At 33.6% G+C, this 19,295-nt stretch overlaps 2 protein-coding genes across 5 annotated transcripts in view; one reads left to right on the top strand and one right to left on the bottom strand.

The window, feature by feature from the left end:
• Window positions 1-809: 809 nt before the first annotated feature.
• Gbs-76A (Glycogen binding subunit 76A) overlaps window positions 810-19,295 on the bottom strand; it is a 22,827-nt gene continuing 4,341 nt past the window's right edge. Inside the window, exons 1-4 of one of the 4 annotated variants that reach the window (XM_018514116.1) lie at window positions 16,903-16,967; window positions 11,122-11,222; window positions 10,702-10,803; window positions 810-3,805 (exon numbers count right to left, since the gene is read on the bottom strand). In XM_018514116.1, coding sequence (XP_018369618.1) covers window positions 1,322-3,805; window positions 10,702-10,716 — 2,499 coding nt within the window. In that variant the 5' untranslated portion in view covers window positions 10,717-10,803; window positions 11,122-11,222; window positions 16,903-16,967 and the 3' untranslated portion in view covers window positions 810-1,321. Of the gene's footprint in view, window positions 3,806-10,701; window positions 10,804-11,121; window positions 11,223-16,902; window positions 17,607-19,295 lie in introns of those variants that run through there. The other 3 variants (XM_018514117.1, XM_018514115.1, XM_018514118.1) reach the window with 3 other exon arrangements.
• LOC108765416 (uncharacterized) overlaps window positions 17,739-19,295 on the top strand; it is a 4,367-nt gene continuing 2,810 nt past the window's right edge. The window contains exon 1 of the mRNA XM_018514126.1: window positions 17,739-17,985. The gene's annotated coding sequence lies outside the window, so the exon portion shown is untranslated. The remainder of the gene's footprint in view (window positions 17,986-19,295) is intronic.

A 19,295-nucleotide genomic window follows, 5' to 3' on the forward strand; every position in this document is an offset into this window, starting at 1 on the left:
CTTTAAAAAGCATCATCTTATCATATATCTAATCATATATTTTTAAAGATAATTAAATTTAAATCGTACGTTTTATTCAAACGTTTCAGTCACAATACCGAACACAATATTCCGAAAAAAATATAAATATCTTGATATGTAATATCTTATGGAACATCTATCCTCTACGATGATGTCTAAACTTGTACAATGTCGCTAATAAGAACTAATATTATTATATCAGCGTTCGTTTTATTATCGTCTATCGTCGTTGTATTGGATAACGCTAAACAAAACTGCGGCCACACGCGATAGTTCCGCCTTGCGATCGAATAAATGATCTGTCATCTTTAACTTCGACATAAACTCTGCAAAGATACTCCATAGGAACGTTTAAACCGTCTATTTATACTTAGCGTTTCCTGTCAATTATATTCAGGCCATTTCACAACTTTGAACTCTCAGATGAATATTCGTTTTCTGCTTCGTTAAAAGGACTCTAGTTTTCAATAATCTCCATTGCTTAACAAATACAGTTTTGAGATAAACTATATGGCGGGCGAAACTCATTTTCACAATCTTTCGAGAAATACTTTTGCGAAAGAAGTAGATTTCGAAAAGTAAAAAAGTATTTGTCTATTTGACAGTAGTGTGATGTTAATATGAGTTATTAAATCATGTAGTATTTTCTGAAAATGATCAGTTAGTATCATTTTGTAGATCAAAAAGCAGGCTTATAAAGGCCCCACATCTGAACATATGTACAGACACTTTTCATATTTTATTGTATTTATACAGTATATGTATGTTTTATATATTATTTTTCTGTTTCCAAAATATTAAATCAATTAACAAATTCAATGAAAAATATTAGAATTATTTGATAATTGAGCAATTTCACGTCCGTTCATTAGAAAAACAATTCATCGTAGCATTATTGCTCCCATCGTTGTTCCCATAATCCATAATCAAATGTTTTTCACTCGTTTAACTATTTCTACAGTCGTCTGTTAAAAAAAAGAATTAAAATTGCTATTACACTACAATCTTTCCTTTCTAAAGAGTATCATTTCAATGATGTTTGACGTCTGATATTTTTACAAAGATTATCAATATTCCGAAAACTCTCCGAGAGCTCCCTGAAGCAGTAGACAACAGTAATGGACTCTAAACGTTCCATTTTACATATTTCGTTACAAAGCACTTATTTAAGAAGAATGTATAAAAACCAAGTCGAGTACTGCAAGTTCGCACCGTCAGCCTTTTCAACAGCCTCTTCAGTCTGCTTCCCGGAGCCATCAAGCCATTGTCATATCATCGAATTGGACAAACGCACGATCCATCAATAGAATATTGGCGACCAGCTTCCGCGGCGACATTCGTCAATGGTGATCGGTATATATCCGGTTGTTGACGAAGCTGGCAGACACTGGAAGCAGTAATTGGCACCAGCGTTGTTATCCCAATGTTGTGCACCCTTGCATTGGAATCGGACTGCAAACTCGAGTCTCTGACCAACCGGTAACGTGTGACAATACAGGATAAAGGAGAATTTGTCGCTGAAGCCGTCACACGAGTTAGGCACATAGGTTGCCTGCAGGTCGCTGAAGTTCCGCCACGAATTAAGGGTGTACCGCACATGTACAGATTTATGGAAATCGAGATTGATTACGCGCACTGTGCCCTGGATCGCCAGGGTCACCGGATCCTGTACCACCACATTTTCTAAACAAACCCGACGCTCGCGCACCATATCAAGAAAGTTCGGCATACCGCCTGGCTGTTGAAAAAGCGGCACTAGCATTCGGTCGATCTTTCTGGGTATCGCTGACGTAGATCTGCGCCTGCCATCATTCTGATAACGGTCACACCAGTCATCGCTGATGGATGTCGTGTTATCCGAATTGCTGTCCTGCGGTCGAAAGATGTCATCGTAGATCAGGTCGCTATACGCGGAATTGGGTATCTTCGGTATCTCGTCCAGGAACGTTCTCACATCGGCCAAATCGAGACCAAGCTTGTCCGCGAATCTGACAATCTTCTTTCTATGCGGCGTGCCCGGTGGCGTTTTTCCTGTCTTCAGTGAGGAACACCTTCGAACTCGTTGTGGTCTATCTTCCTCTTCCTCCACCGTCTCGCTTTGGGTTTCTTGTTCCGGCGATGAATCCTCATCCTTCGCGGTAGAACTATTGCCAAGTTTCTTCAGTAACAGGCACAGCTTCTCTTCGTCGCTGTCGTTTAGCGCGATGTCTTTCTCGATTTTTAACTTCATCTCGTCCCTCGAGATCTCCTCAATCACTGTTGCATCGTTCGAACATTCCAATGTAAACGCATCCGAAATATCGATGGTACTACTATAAGATGAATGATCAGTATCAGTATCACTGGCAACTTCTTCCACTTTTAACTGTGACGAGTTATTTAATGAGATTGTTTCAGAATCCAATTTTTCCTTGTTCTTATCCTCAATCATGTTAATTAAGTCTTCAGCACCATTAAAAGAATCATCTTTTGTTAGATCTCTATCATTCTCGACATCTTGTGTCGTGAAAAGACTACCATTCCTGATATTGCACGTCACATTCTGTGATATACCATTGACAGCGTCAATTTCATCAATTTCATGTTCATCCACATTCTCCTCTTCCTCCTCATCCCGTCTATCGAGTTTGTTAAATACTACTGTCGTGCCGATACCATTATTCGGTAATTCAGAGTCAGAATGTGATTTAGGCAAACAGATACGAGGAATAACAGAATCCTGAATAGTTCTGAGTGGACTCTCATCCTGCAGCGATACAGTACTGTCGTCGAACGTGCTCCATAGAGACTCATGGCTGGGTGATGTCGTCTCTTGAGAGCTTCTACCGTTCAGTGAGTCTTCCGAGCTGCAGATTAGTCCCTCTTGCCGATTTTCGCAAGACGTAGGATTTCTTCTCGAGGAGCAACTCGATTCAGATGTTGTGTCATCGCAGCGTTCCAGATTCATATTCGCCCGCTTGCGTCCGTTCAATGCGAGCTTGGTCCTCGCGGGAACGGAAGTGTTAGAGAGATTCATGACCTCACTGTCTGAAGTACTAATAGGATCGAAATAGATTTCTGCTCTCGATTTGTCAGCATCGGAGGATTCTGGATCGAAAAACATCTCCGAGGAATCACTATCGGGTGGTGTACCAGTTATTGGGGATGCAAACACGCAGGACTCAGGATCTTGACGAACACTTGTGACAGCAGACGTCATCTTGGTTCCGCTAGGCGAGCAATGACAGGCGTCGTGATGACTCGCCTTCAGGATCTCCGGGTTCACCAGCATATGCGCCAATTCGGCGGCAGTTGCTTCTTCGGGAGGTGATCCCGGTCCATCCATTTCCGCCTCTTCCACTTCAATGTCGTAAAAGAGATCCGATTCCGAACTATGACGCGGCTGATGTTGAAGAATGCTGGATGTTGGATGTTGAAGAATGCTGGATGTTGGATGTTGATTATTGGCAATTACGTGCCGACTGCTCGATGACGGATGCAGCCAAGAGGTTTCGCACGGTTTGGCGGCATCCGCGGTTCGTTCGGGTGAACCGTTCTCGTTGCCCAATGATTTCAATCGTCGATGAAGACATCGGGCGAACGCCTCCGCACTACCTCGACAGTTACTAGGAAGAAGAGAGCTGACTAAACCACAGGAAGGACCACGAGCGTTGCCTGCTGAGTCCATGCTGCCCATTTTGAGGACAGTGGAGCTGGCTGTTTCTTCAGCGTGCCTGCCCTCCAAGGGCAAAGGCGAGGTCGAGTCGTTGTCTCGGCCTGCCGGCACGCTGGCTGAATTACCGTTCTGGAAAATAAAGCGACGGAGTTGAATCCAATTTGCAATTGCGAAAATTGGAAAATTAAACCATGAAAATGCTAGAGATTAGATATAAGATATACATATACATTGGAGTGGAATTTTAAAAAAGTTTAAGATCTATAGGTATTTTTTCTTATCTATCTGTACGTCATTAATTGTTGCCACAAAATGTAACGTAAAAATTTTTTATCGCAAACGATCTCTCGCGACACGATCGTATCAATCATCAGATATTAAAAACGATAATTAATTTTTGTTTTTTTTTTCTCAAGAAGATAATAATCGAGATTATTAGTCAAATGTAATTGCACTAAACATATTTTTCCTATTATAATGTCTTGCCGAGAGTTGTTGCCCAGGATTTACGATCCTATAATTAATCATCTTTATTTTGTCGATCGCGAGTCGAGTTCGCAATACATAATTGAAGTTAGCTCGTTAATAGCTTGTTAACGGTACACAAGTAAAAATACAAAAGCAAAGGAAAACAAAAAGTTGACACAAACATGCATTAATGACGTAGCTCGTCATTAATAGTAACGAGAGTCACAACATTGGCTCATGGCCATAATATTGCGCGTATCGAAGCAGTGCTACAGGAAATACAAATGATCGGTCATTACGACCCACATGCAGCATTCTACGCGCAAAGTCCACCTTCAATTGCAGCTTTTTTTATTCTTTATAAATACGTATATCCAAAAATTTTTTTTAATTATAAATTATTCGGATTTATACAATTTTATATTCTTAACAAAAACAGCTGAGCTTAACAAAAACAACATGATCGAAGATTTTAAGACGTTTGGATATTGACGTATGACTATTTATGAGACAAGAGGAAGATCAAACAGTCTTCTCTTACACATTCTTTGCTATCGTACACAAGTAATGATTATTTTTGGCATTATGAAAGCTATAACTGGCCGTCGACAGTGACTAGCAAGTAAAATGCAACTCGATCGTTATTTGAATATGTAACGATATAAATCATGTTTTATCGTTGCCAGATTCATTCATAACCTATTTATCGAAACGCACGTACGAGATAAGTACAGACGATCTTTCGCTTCAGAAAAAGAATTCACCGTTATATCGTGCAATGATAATTCTAAGTTCACACACAAAAAAATCGCAAACACACGACGGAATCATGTAATAAAAGAATAACAATCGAATAATAATCGAGGTCGCCGCGCGATACTACTTGCAATAGATTCGAGAGTGCGCTTAGTTAGAAAATCACAGCACACACCACTGTGAGAAAATTGGAACGATATAAATACACGCTCAATTGGCCACGAATCAATTCCTCATCTCTTGAACGTGCGCGCTAAGGTGACACTTCGCTCGCGTACGTACGAATCCTGCGCGAACTTACCATGTCTTGCTGCAAGTCTGGACAAATATTCGGCAAGTAATCGACAAACAAACGATTTATCAGTATTTATTTTCATCTCTAAGTTACGACATCGAACGCGGCGATTTTAAATTTAAGGCCGCGTGAAAAAATAACTCGCTTCGATTTATGTAACTGGTGCTTTCGAAAGCGCGTATCTCACGTTCGTCGGATGAAAGTTCTTCAATCAAACTGTACGCTGATGTAGAAAAATATCTTTCAATCTCTTAATAATTCACAATCATTAATAATAACTTTCTCAAGAAATAATAAGTTTGATATATTCGTCAATTGATATAAGATGATCCAGAAAATATAGTAAAACAATATCGTTTTGTGTTAGATGCGAACATCAAATTGATATTAAACCGGTTTCACGACCGTAACTCAGCGGGGAAAAGGCAGCGTACGTAAAGAGGTCAAATTTGAAGCGATCCCGAAGTGACAGACAGGTTTCTTCATTTTTCCATGTACACGCCTCGCTATGGCTACGCTTCAGACACACACGTGTTAAGGCGTGCGTCGCGTCCAGTCGCGTCTGATAGCGTCTATTGAAAGTCTAGGCAGTCGCGATGGATAATAATCATTACATAAGACGAGACTCGGCATGAGCTTTAAGGCTATTGGCCTCAGTGATGGTATGTAACACACACAAAGGAGCTTATAATCTCACAGATACTTAAAGAAAAATTCAAATTTTTTAAAAAATCACGAATTTTTCGTGTCACAGATTCCTCGTAGATCTCAAATAAATTCTTTCTCAATAGAAATATTTGCTTTACTATAGATACATTGTAAATACTTATTATATATAGTTACATTACAATATAGTGTAGTCTATGTATATATATATATATATATATATATACACACGTGTATAAAATTATTGGAATTTATGTTGTAGATAATTCAATATCATCTATGTGTTGTTTTCGCGATTAGGAACGGTGTTATAATTAAAAAAACAATTTTTTTATTGCTTTTGCTAAAAAAAATGATTTATAAATAACAAATTTATCGATATCCACACTATCGATACACATATCGACGTATAGCCTTTTTGATTAGAAGTACCATATATTTCAATGTTTAATGCTCTGCATACATTTCCATCTTCAATTCTTAAATAGGTATAACTAATCTGCACAGATCCCGAATTTACTTCAAATTTATTTCAAATTTAATTTTAAAGTAAACTTATATAAATATGCAACATTCGATCTTAGAGAGTCAACTATGGGACTGCTGCAAATTGCTCGCGCAAGTTTATTTCTGCATGTGCGTTTATAATTGAGACAGAAAAAATATATACATAAATCAGATTAGATTAATCGACGGAAAACCGAACAACTTCTATAGAATCTACAGCAAAAAATTTGCCACAGGCTTAGAATCCGTTGTTGCGAACTTCTTTACCTTATTTGCGGTAACTGCGAGTTAGTTCAAGTGTTTGCAGATGTCAGCAACAATGCTGAGCAATAATGTTTTACTCCAGGCAATTTTTATCGACGGAATTATTAAGAATGAAAAACCAAGGTGCGATTCCCAATTGATTCCATTGTAATAAAGCCATGTTCTTTGCGAGGGATTTAACGATATCAATTTAACAGATCAAATCTATCGCTTAATAGTATATACACGATAAAGTCTGACCCAGCCCCTATATCTTGGAAACAGTCGTAGATATGGAAGAATGTTTTATACGAAAGTGATAGGATATTAAGGAAAACACGATGAAAATATGGACTTGACCTTAAATGACCTTCTCAAGGCTAGGTCAATGTGACTAATGTTTTCTTAAATGGAACCTCTCATTTTTTATTGTATATTCTTGTAGCTTTTCAAAACACTACAATGAAGCCTTTTTTAATTAATAAGAGGAAAGTCGCTGATATCGACATAGATCTCTTAAAACGACACTCCCTTGTTTCTCAAAAACTAATTATTGCACTTTATTAATACTAATAAAATCATGATCTATTTAGCTAATTAAAGAAGTACAAATTCATAATTCGTATATATTTGTAGCTTTTTTCTATATTAAATCAGCTAAAAATAAATTCTAATACGAATGTAAAAATAAAATTTTTACGATTTTCTTTTGCAAATTGCGTAGTTTAAATAATAATGACAGTATTATTAATACTACGTCGTTTTAAATAATTGTAGTTTCCTAAATCAGTTTTATTTATATTATTTTTTTCTCTCTTAGTTTTTTCATAATACGATTTTAATTGAGGTGCAGCGTAAACCGCCACGCCTGTCTGTAAAACAGATCATGAGCTAACTTAATCTTTATAATGCTGCTTTATAGTGTCAAATAGCTCTATTAGAGCTGAAGGCAATCGTACATACATGGGAAAACTCTTGAAAAACTATCGCGTTACATATTTGCATCTTGCAGAACAGCATAAAGTAAATATGTATATAATTCAATAAAAATGTTTTATTATAACAAAGTAAAATGATTCTGGAAAATCTTATGTACATTCATTTGTAGGAACTTTATACAGATAATGCTTGTAAAATAAAAAGAATATGAATACGTAGCATTACTGCCTACTGTGTCAGTTTTGGAGCCCATTTTGTCAAACGCTCATTTTTGCATAACTTACGAAAAACTTAATTATTGCAAAATTGCAAATAGTATTATAAAAACTGCTTATACTATCTGATAGAACACTTTTTAGTTTGTACTTACCTATGTTTGTAAAGTTTTATTTTTACCTTTTGTTTAAGAAACATTGTCTAAAAGCAAAGTGATATCGGCGACTTTCCTCTATTTGTCGAGTTACAAGGTTTGAACGTTACAGTATCGCTGGCATTAGCGTTATCTAACGTGTCCGACGGCTAGAAAATCTCCTAAAGTTCAAGATCATAACCTGGATAACATTTGTTAAGATCAAGATTATTGGAGGTTGTGCCTTTTATTTTCATTTTTAAATGAATTTTTACCGTAAAAAGTGAATAACTTCCAATGGCCATGATCTTGACAAATGTTATCCAGATCATGAACTTGAATAACATTGACCTAGCCTTGAGAAGATCACTCAAGCTCGAATCCATATGTCTCTCTTAATATCCTTATATCCTACAACTTTCCTATGAAATATTTTTCCATATCTACAGCCATTTTCGAAATATAGAATCTGGGTCAGACTTTATAGATACCCTATATAGCAATGTCGTATTGTATTATGTAGAAGAGATAAAATTAATATCATGTACAAATTAATAAGTAAAAAAGTATCTTCAAAATTTTGTTTAATCAATTTTGATAATTAAAGAACTAATAACACCATACGTTCTTTATAAAATCTGGATAGAAGTTTCAATAACTTTACGTATGATACGCTACGATAATTCTATATGGTGACAATTATACCGATTTTTCGATTTAACTGTCTTAAAGATTAGAAGACCTCAGGCACACTTTAAAAGATACAACGTTTCCAGTGAATCTATTTTCGTCTCATTGTGAAAGAGAGAGAGAGTGAGAGAGGGGGGGGGAGAAGGGCGACGTTTTATTTCCGTGCGATCATTCACCGACACAGTTTAAATCGTAACTACTTGACCCGTAGCTGGGGCACCGTCGCAATTTATCGCGACAGATTTATCGCTCTCTTTCGCGATCCGCAAGGAGATTGCCCAATCATCATCGAGATCCCGCTCTCTAATTGATTAATAACAAATTATGCGGAGAGATGATGAATCGTGTTACTCGTAAGAACCCCCCAATTCTCTATCAAAAAAATTAAAGTTCTCGTAATGTACAAGGTCAAATCTTTGAAGCAATTACTGCTTTATAACTGGATGCATAAATTGCAGTTGAAGTGTTAAGAGTTAAATTACCGTACAATCCTATTATATCACATATAAATTAGCAAATTAAATATTATAGATTTCTAAGGAAATAAAAAATATAAAAGTATAATAAGAATAAGCTGTAGTATTTAAAGAAGGTGTCCATTCGATGGAGAAAGAATTCATTGAAAAAAGCAACAGAAGAAAACTCATTTTTATTCACAATTTTCATCTGCTATTTAATTATGTGTTGCTTTGTTGTTTATAGAATGCGGAAAATTAGAAAAGCCAGATATTATGACTTGAATATTAATTGAACTGCAAGAGCTCAAATCACGATTACATGCTCGAATTGTTATAGGCACTATCTAATTTCTCAGATAATCAATGATGAATTGAGAAATTTAGCGCCATTAAAAGCCTGATAAACTGACAGAATTTACGTACGTTCTTCTTATCACTCCGACAAGCAATTATATAGACATTAGTTATTTGGATTTTACTTGAATTGATTCAATTCACGTTTATTCATAAAACGATAAATTACACATTATCAAGTTATTGTGTGAAAGGCTGTAAATTTTTTGTCTAAAGCTACTATGAGAATGCGTTTAAATGTTCGTTTTACTCTTTTAATCGAAACTTTTTTTCTCTGCATTTTCCTTAATAACAAAAATTATTACGAAAAAAATTGTACACTCTGTACAGATTATTAAGAATTGTTTGTATAGCAGTGAGCTTTCAAATTTCGTTAATTTAAAATAAAATCTAGATTTACATAACCATCTGTTGCAGTCCAAAAATATTCACAAAAATGTAAATAGAGATCGAATAAAACACTAATTAATAATTCATCGATACATTTGCACGCAAACGTCATGTCTCGGGTTCGAGGCCGACGAGGATCGACTTCTTGCCAAGAGCAAATAAAATCGCAGTTTATATTTAGCCGGAATGGAAATCTGCGAAAGCTACACGGTTTTCAAGAGAATGATTTTATATTTCTAATGAAGAAACCGTGATGATCAACACATGAAAACCTTACTCGAAAATTAATTGTTATCCCGACAACGTTACGAATATACAGTGTGAAAGAAGTGATTTCGTAAGAAATAACTGTTGCTCTATATGTAAACAGTTGCAGAATAATGAATAGATAATAAAAGATAAAATTGTTAATAGCGACGGCATAGTAATTAATCTACTGCTGTAGTAATATACCGTGTTGCTATTTAATTTCGATTCACCTCTAATAAAAAAAAAACTTGAATTTTCTCAATCCTTTAATTACAAATCTTCCTTTTAAATATATCTTAAGTCAATTACAATATTTTTGAAAAAAGTTTCTAAACTAATCACACAAATACAGAGATTTAAAAAACGATTATTTAATCTAGTTAATATTTGTATAACAAAATTTAAATCAATTCAATTATAATGTGATAATATCTAACAAAACAAGATCGAATAATCATTATTAACAAAACATTCATTAATAGCACTTCAAGTAACTTGGCGGATGGGCACATTCGAATGAGATTCGAGAGCACCGATTGCCAACCGCAATTTAGCTTTTTATTGACAGCTATAAAATGACAAGATAAAAAGAGAATGACATTCGACGCTTTAATATACACAACTAGATATCCTTTGTCACGTAACGTATGTAGACGCATACCTCATGCATAGACATCACTCATCGGCATTCGTCGTATCGCGTCTCGAAATGCACTTCTTGCGTAGTTGATCCCCAGTAAGACGTCCAAAAAGTGTGGTGAAACTACAAGTGGAGAAAAATTCGAGAATAAACGCGACGATCGCGTATCTTTTTATACACATCGAATCGCGATTATCAAATTCTCTTTTATCGTATATACTAAAAAAAAAATTTTTGCCATTAAACGAACAAAACCGCAAGCATGTAACTTGAGATGAATATATATTCTGCTTCGGCAAAATGAGCATTTCCCTTTCATAAATTCAACCTCGTCACCTCGCCCGATTTTATATCCTATCTCAAAGAAACTTTCCGGGAACCGAGAGCCATATGTCATTAATCTAATGATATCTGTTGCGATTAGTGTGTAGGATTTGTTACCAGAGAAAGATTTATCCACTCTGCGGTAGCTTAAATAAATTTTCTCGTCGTCCTTCCGTGGGTCAATGCGATTGTATCTGCATACCGCTGCATCCCCATTGCTAAATGTAATAGAAAATTAATCCTCATTATAAAGACACTCGCGTGATACTCAACTTTTAAGTCGCGTAAGCGTCTCTGATAGATGTTTGGAGAAATTAATATTGCTTTATTATTTAATGGAATCTACGTACAAGCGTAGATTTTTATCAGCGAGAGTAACAAGTTCATTTCTGTACAATGACCAAAAACAAAAAAATTTATTTAAATGTCTCTAAACAATCGCACCGAGTATCGTGTCGATAAGAAAGGTCATCTTATACAATAAATGTCAATTCAACAATCATATTGCTCGCAATTTGATCTTATCAAGTTAACACTATGCGATAATAGGTCGCAATAACATGATATATTAACTAATATTTATCGCTAGGTCTGTACGATCCGTTTGTGTACGGAAATCGATTGTGTTAAATGTTAGTGCACTATGTATTTAAAAATAGGTAATAATAGAAAACTTTTTCATTTGTTTTTTCTGACACAGCTAATATGCAACTGTACATAAATGCTCTGTGAATATATATTATTTAATAAAAAGACAATTTATTATTAGAATTCAAATTAAATTATTATATTGTAAACACTTCACAGTAAGAGAATAATAAGTATTAATAATATATAATAAATCTTTTTATTTGGAAATTGACAGAAATATTTTTAAAACATAATTGTTAATAATTTACTAATAAAATTTGTATACACGGGATTTATAATTAAAGAGAAATTAAAAATAATACGTTGATTTCAATATTCTTGGTCACATTTATGTATGCATTCAGCAATTGCATCGTAATATAACGGATTGAATAAAAATAATTATCTTTATTCAACGTGTAAGTACGTAAATGATTTATACACGACGTTTATTATCAGATATGAATTATTTGAATCATAAAGTTTGTGGTAAAGCATTAACTAGTAGTTGCGATTAAAGTAAACTTCAGTCACTCTAAGTGGACCCATCTTCGTCAGCAATGAAGCATCGATACCGATTGATTCTGCAATTATTCTTAAAATACATCTCGGGTAAAATTTACTTGTCTTAACACCGAGACTCGATCGTGTCTCCTGATTATTATTTATAAATAAAACTAGGATTTATTTAAAATTTGTTTTCAATTTTATTCTTCCGTATCGCTCAGTTGTTATAACTCGATGTCAAAACAATAGCAATAAATGATGAGATGCAAGAGTCTTGCAAAAATATATAAGCTTGAAAATATATAAGGAGAACGCTTTTTGTCTCATCATTTAAATAACAGACCACAGTGGACTAAAAAATAGATCAAAATTAACGCTTTATTGTTAATTGCCGAAAACAAAAATTATCTCGTGAACATAACCAATTGATGTATGTTTACTTGTGCATTATGAGATGATAACTTCTGTCTTTATACATTTTTTGTTGATAAAAGTATAAAGAAAAGAGAAGCCGCATGAAAAAAAAAAATTATTCTAGGGTAACTATGTAAAATAAGTGCAATGTATAAAAACAGAAAGAAAAGAAAGATAAACAAATACGTGATGGTATTAATACGTGTATATAAAAGCGTTTATTATTGATATTATAAATAAAAATATTCGCGTATGATGAATTTTATTGCCTGCCGTGATGGCGTAAATGTACGGACAATCGTGCATGCTAAATAACTGCTAAATAATTGTTGGACATAAGAAGCTGGATACAGCGATAAGTCAGTACTTATACATGAAAAAAGCTCTTTTTGACATTCGAAATATTTTTTCACGATAAATTTAAATAAATAGTGTAAATATATAAAATATATTGATATATATATGTATATATGTTAGATTTTCTATAAAACTACGATAATAATCATAGAATAAATGTACAATGATATATATTCTAACTAAATAATTATTTTAATTAAAACTTATTGTATAATTCTTCTTAGCAACCGTCTTTAGATAATATCACTTTTGAAATGATAAACATTCAATATTATATGTACTAGGAAAATCTCACATCGTTACTATTACAATTTACGAGATTTTCTCGACATAGAAATTTCGTAATGCTTCTAAGGTTGAATCCAAAGTTTGAGAGTGCAAATCCTGAGGTCATGATATTTGAATGGCGCAAGAAATACCGCGATATAATATAAAAGAAATGATATTTTTATCTCATTGTGAAAGTGCACACGAATTATCGATAATACGAAAAATGATGTATTAAATACACAGAAAGAAGAATTTCTTGTAAATGTAACGAATAATATATTACATTTTTCAGAGTATACATAGTTTATCATTGTAATTTGTAAAATTAAATAAAAGAATTAGAAATTAGATTTTTTTTATTAAATTAGAATATACCATTAATTTTTTATCGTTGGTGACAAAATTTTTGAGGATGAATAAGAATAAATTATTTTACTTGATATTAATTACATGTTACGGTATTTCTCCACGTCTCCTATACAATATAGCACTAATTATAAATTTTTATGACTTAAGAAATGTGAAGATGACGAGAATAATCTGTTAAATAACAACACCAATTGAAAAAAAACAAACGTAACTTTCCTACATTCGCTTTTATCAAACGTTTACCAACAATAATCGAGTTCAATATAGATATGTGCAAGTGTGAAACATTTTTTCACATATAAATAGATATGTTTATATAATCGCTGCATCATGCCAAACTGTTCTTCTCTACGATGCAGACATCTATATGTGCGAATTGTAAGTGTAAGCTTGTCCGCAATCAGCGATGAAATGATTAATGTTGACATATTTATATAGCAACTATAAAAATTGATAAATCGACGCCACTCATGTTCGGTATGCTACAAGACGGACCTTGAACTTCTCGACACATTTTGATAAAATAACTGTTGTCAGTCTTTCAGCAGAGACAAAATAATAATCGCGATTGTATTTTAAATACAAACGTGTCATCCTAAGGAAAGAATCATGTTCATTTCTGACTTAATTATTAATAATTTATTTTATAAAATAATACATCTATATCACTTTAATTAATGTTTATTATTAAATATTATTGCTTTAAATAATTATATATTAAAAAAATTAATGTACAAAATTTTGTTCTTTTTTTTTGTTGCAAATGTAATTTTAAACTATTTTTTAAAATCATTTCTTAGTTTGTTTTGAAAAGGTGCCTAAGAGAATGTCTTTCAATATATTATTAAAAATAATTTTAAGAAAGTTAAAATAATCATGAAATTTTACTAAAAATAATTATGAAATTAATAATAACATTTCATGATGGAAGTTTAAATTTCATGAAAATCATTAATAATGTTATTAATATTATTAATTGTTGAAAAAGTCAATGAAACAAATAAAAAACAATGAAACGAGGTTATCACATTAACATTAAGATGGCAAGACTTGTGCAAGACCATCGCAATTTGCAATATAGTCAGTCCTTGTTTATTGCACTTAAAAATAATCTCATAATTTGATAAGGAGATTCAAATAAAGAAAATAGATTTAAAAATGTATTTCATAAAAAAATATGACTAAATTCTTTAAATTTTAACTCTTTATTTTGTTAATATAATTATCTTAAAAGAACAACTTAATATAAAAATATATAATGTTTGAATATATTATCAAAAATATATAATGTTTTACATATCTCTAAATTCTATATTCAGTAATATCACTTTCCGATATTAATTATATAAATACTAAATATATAATGAAATAATATGACAATCTAAAATTAAGTATTTTAAGGTCAATCAATATTTGTATGTCGAGAAAAAATAATTGAAGTCGAGAACAGAAGATGCAGAGGGACGGAAACTAAAACGATAAGAAGCTATGTGTGAGAGAGACTTCTTGATATTCGTTATATCATTAACGAAACGTTAATAACATTGTACTGAATCAAGGAAAGGGAAATTATCGCAGTTATCACCGTTTGTTGCATCTACTCGGCAACAAATTCACAGTCTATCTTCAACAAAGCGTCTGCACTTGAAGAAAAGAAAAATTTGTTCATTCATCGTCGTTATATTAACTACGGTAAAATTCTATTACTGCGAATCTAAGCATTAGTTCCAAGAAATATTATCATATAATTTCGCTAAAAAGCCTCTGTAATTATCACGCTTATAATAAATTAAGCGATGTGACGCGAAAATACTAATAAGAAAGTGACTTGTGATCTTTGACAGATCATTAATCTGAATGTATATATGTTCTTCATCCACCGTTAAAAAATCAAATATTTTATAAGCTGCGTTCCGTTATTCACTGTGAGTATGAAAATTTGTAGTATACGTAACGTAAATTATTTCAGTACTAACAGTGAATAACACAGCCATAATAAAAGGTTACAAATATTCATAATATTATTATAATATTATGAATATTTATATAACATTATTATATAAAGAATACGCGATACACAACGATACGAATTTTTATAGTAACATTTTGCAATCCAAGTGTTCAAGCTATCTCTTGAAAGAATTAATACTTTTCATTAATATTTTTCATATATAGGGTGGGGCACCTAAAACAAAACACCGGAATATCTCGCAAATTAAACACGGTAGGGAAAAATGTTTCAAACAAAAATTATATAATTCAAAGAGAGACAAATAATGATAAAATCATTTTTTTTTTTCGATTTTTCAAGATCACATGGAGATTACCTCCACTTCTTTTAATAGATGGTATGATTTTTTTTACACAATATGGTTCCTCTAATTATTCTGCATATAAAAGTAATAAGGTAGTGATATCAAAAAACCAATAGTTTACGAGATATTTTATACTTTATTATGGCAATATTAAATAACTCGTAAATTATTAATGTTTTAATAATCGTACCTTAATACTTTTATAAACAGAATAATGAGATGAATCAATTGGCGGAAAAAAAACATATATAGTTGCTTATTTAAAAAATTATCCATTTTGCATAGATATTTTTTTAAAGCAACTACATTTTTTTTCCTTCAATTGATTCATCTCATTATTCACAAAACCGTGCAAAAATACAAGACATTGCAATCGTATGAAAATGCAGCTCGTATTCGTTATAGCAGACAGCTCTTATTAAAACAAATAGAGGACTCAACGACTCAACTTGTGAAGATCGCCAAAACGACGGCAATTCGTATCTGCGTATCATAACAATTTCTTATCGCCCTTATCAACGATATATGTATATTCAGTATAACTGAACGCAGTCTACGATAATCGTTCCTATTTTTACTGTCAAGGCGGTTTACCAGAAGGTTCGCTGCTATCAGGCCGACCTTCGTATTACCGTGGAATGTTAATTCATTCGTGTCATGTATCGCCTCGAGAGAAACAACCTTACAGACCATCATCATCAACCCTCGGAAAGCTCCCCAATGCAAAACGCAAATATAAAAATGGTGCACTCGCAAAATGCAACCACACGCAAGTGCAACAAATTGGATAATGAACACTTGTGTGGCCTTCTCGTGAAATGTTGCGAGAACTTGTATGCAGGTTTCGCACGAAACTTTGAAAATTTAAAATACGCAATAATCGATCACATATGTGAAGAGAATAATATGCGTTTACAGTCTTATTATATTGGAAGAATCATTTTTATCAAATCTCAATAAACTTTTTTATAAGTTGAATGGATAAGATTTTATTATCACATTAAAAATATGTTTTAAATGTAATATTTTTATTTACCATTGATTTGGTTTGTCCCGTAGATGTCTTCGACTCATCTTGGATTCCGTCTTGTGTCATGATCACTTTCCTTCGCAAAACCGATTCGAATATCGTGTATCGATCGAATCTTTTTCATCCAAAAACTTGCATGTACCGCAGTGGAACTTAGTGACTCCAGTGACTCCGTGCCAATATCACCGGTAATCGTAGAGTTCCGAACAGACCATCCAGTATATTTGTGATCCATTAAACATCGGAGAATATTATTTACATCAATGCGATCGAGCGGTAAGATTTATTCTGAAAGATCAGATTTACTTCTGTGTCTTAACTTGCACGCGAGTTTACAATATGGACAAAAGTACATATCATAACGTTTCGCTGATAACGACCTCACATGAACAAAGCCAATACACAATACAATACAATTTATAAGCCATATTGTTTGCGCACATTTTTCGCTCGTGATTGTTTTAAGAGAGTTCTCTTAAAACTGTCTGCTTCATGTGGTGTTTGTTTTCCTTCGGATTTCTCGCGCCGGCAATCGATGCCGGTACCAATATCGATAGCAACACGGAATTTAAATCGAATGTATCGCTATCATAAAACTCGAAAAGCCGATTCCTGACCGATACCGAGAAACCTTTCTTACGGTTTCTCGAAAACTGTTTCGTTGCAAAAATGTCACGAATTTTTACAGCACGAGTCATTCCGAGCTTAACAGGATTCGGATATCAATCTTCGATTTTGGAGAACGTTTACTGTACTTTACGAAGATTTAATTTGTTTTTTTTCTTCTTGCTCGTAGTGCATCTCTCGCGAGATGTATCGGGCTCTCTTTGAAATTCAGAGCGACAAAGTTGCGAAGGTGCCGTGGAGGAGTTGAGAAGAACGTATGCGTGAAAACAGAGACAAGAAAAGGAGCCGGCACGACCGGCCGGCTCTTACGTACACTGACTTCTGACTGGTCGAGAGCTAGTAGGTGACTCCGGGAACCCCTACCATATCGCATAGCAACCGCTCGTAAGGCGACTGATAACTGTTTGTACTTCGTCAGGCATCGACAGATCTCGCCGAACAGACGTGTGATGTACTGTACATGTACGTACAAATACTCTATAAAAAAAAAAAAACAAGATTTAAACAAACAAGACGTTGAAAACTGGTGTACTGGAGTAGAAACTTTGATCAATTTGACGGACTGATCGGAAATAATGTATAGACGCAATAGGAGAACTGGACTTTGTGTCTTATAGTTAGAAAATACAATCTAAAGTTTAGATCGAGAAATAGAAAGTTTTTTTTATCTAGAAATTATCAAATAAAAAATTTAATACTTTTTTTATTCGGAAATATAACGAAAATGCAATATTTGATTGTAACAATATTTTTTTATTTTCATCGTGTCAATCTTTTAATATTTGGACCTTCAAAAGCGTATATTTAAGACCTTAGAATGTGGGATTTTTTATAATATTGTTCCAATCTCTCTTTGATCAAATTTCTTCCTTTTTTTAGAGAACTCTTGAGATTCTAAAATATCTTTTAATAATATTTAATTTGGAATAACTAAATGCATCATTTGATTGATTGAGTTGTTGAAAAATTCATTAGCAAATTATTCAAGGGTTAATCAAATCAACCCATAGTTGTGAATTTATATCATTATTGTACGAGATGTTAGATGCATCTCGGGAGATGCGAAAGAGTCGATCCGAAATAAAATGTTTTCCGACACTTTTAGATAGAGAAGAGCGATCGAGAAATGGCGCGTCCACTTTCGTTGCACGCATCCATGCCTGAAATCACGTACACACCCAAGAGATGGTATAGTGCACAGGTCGTAAATCGGAGCGATACGGCTCCGATTTTCAGCCGCTTCGCAAGGCGGCGTATGTCGCCAATAATAATTATTTTCGTATACGTGTTGTGCACGCGGAAAACAAAACAAGATAAAATATGTACATACGTTATGTATCCGGCGTGATAAAATGTTGCAAGAAAATGCTTGCGCTTGAATCTTTTGGTATCACTCGTGACAAAAGATATCGCGAATCAGTAATCGAGAGAGAGGAAAAGAAGTAAAAGAGAAGACGCGTAATATTATTAAATTATGTGGCAGTTTTACTTCCTATCGCAACATTGACCTCCTCCTATTGATCTTATCGTTATTATTTTCTCGATTTCCATAACAAGTTAAAACGTCTATGTACCAACTATGTCTATGTACCACTTCCGGATGTAACTGTATCCAACCCACGCCGACCTGTATTGAATCTAAATATCTATTCTCGTTTTAAGGCTAATTTTTTTAAATAAATATATATACAGGGTGTTTGGCGACTACCGCATTTTTTGTCATACGTGGGTAGAACAGCCTATACTGAATCAAAAAGTCCTGTACCATTTTG

This window comes from Trachymyrmex cornetzi, unplaced genomic scaffold, assembly GCF_001594075.2.
Source record: "Trachymyrmex cornetzi isolate Tcor2-1 unplaced genomic scaffold, Tcor1.1 scaffold488, whole genome shotgun sequence".
In the NCBI taxonomy this organism is placed as follows: Eukaryota; Metazoa; Arthropoda; class Insecta; order Hymenoptera; family Formicidae; genus Trachymyrmex; species Trachymyrmex cornetzi.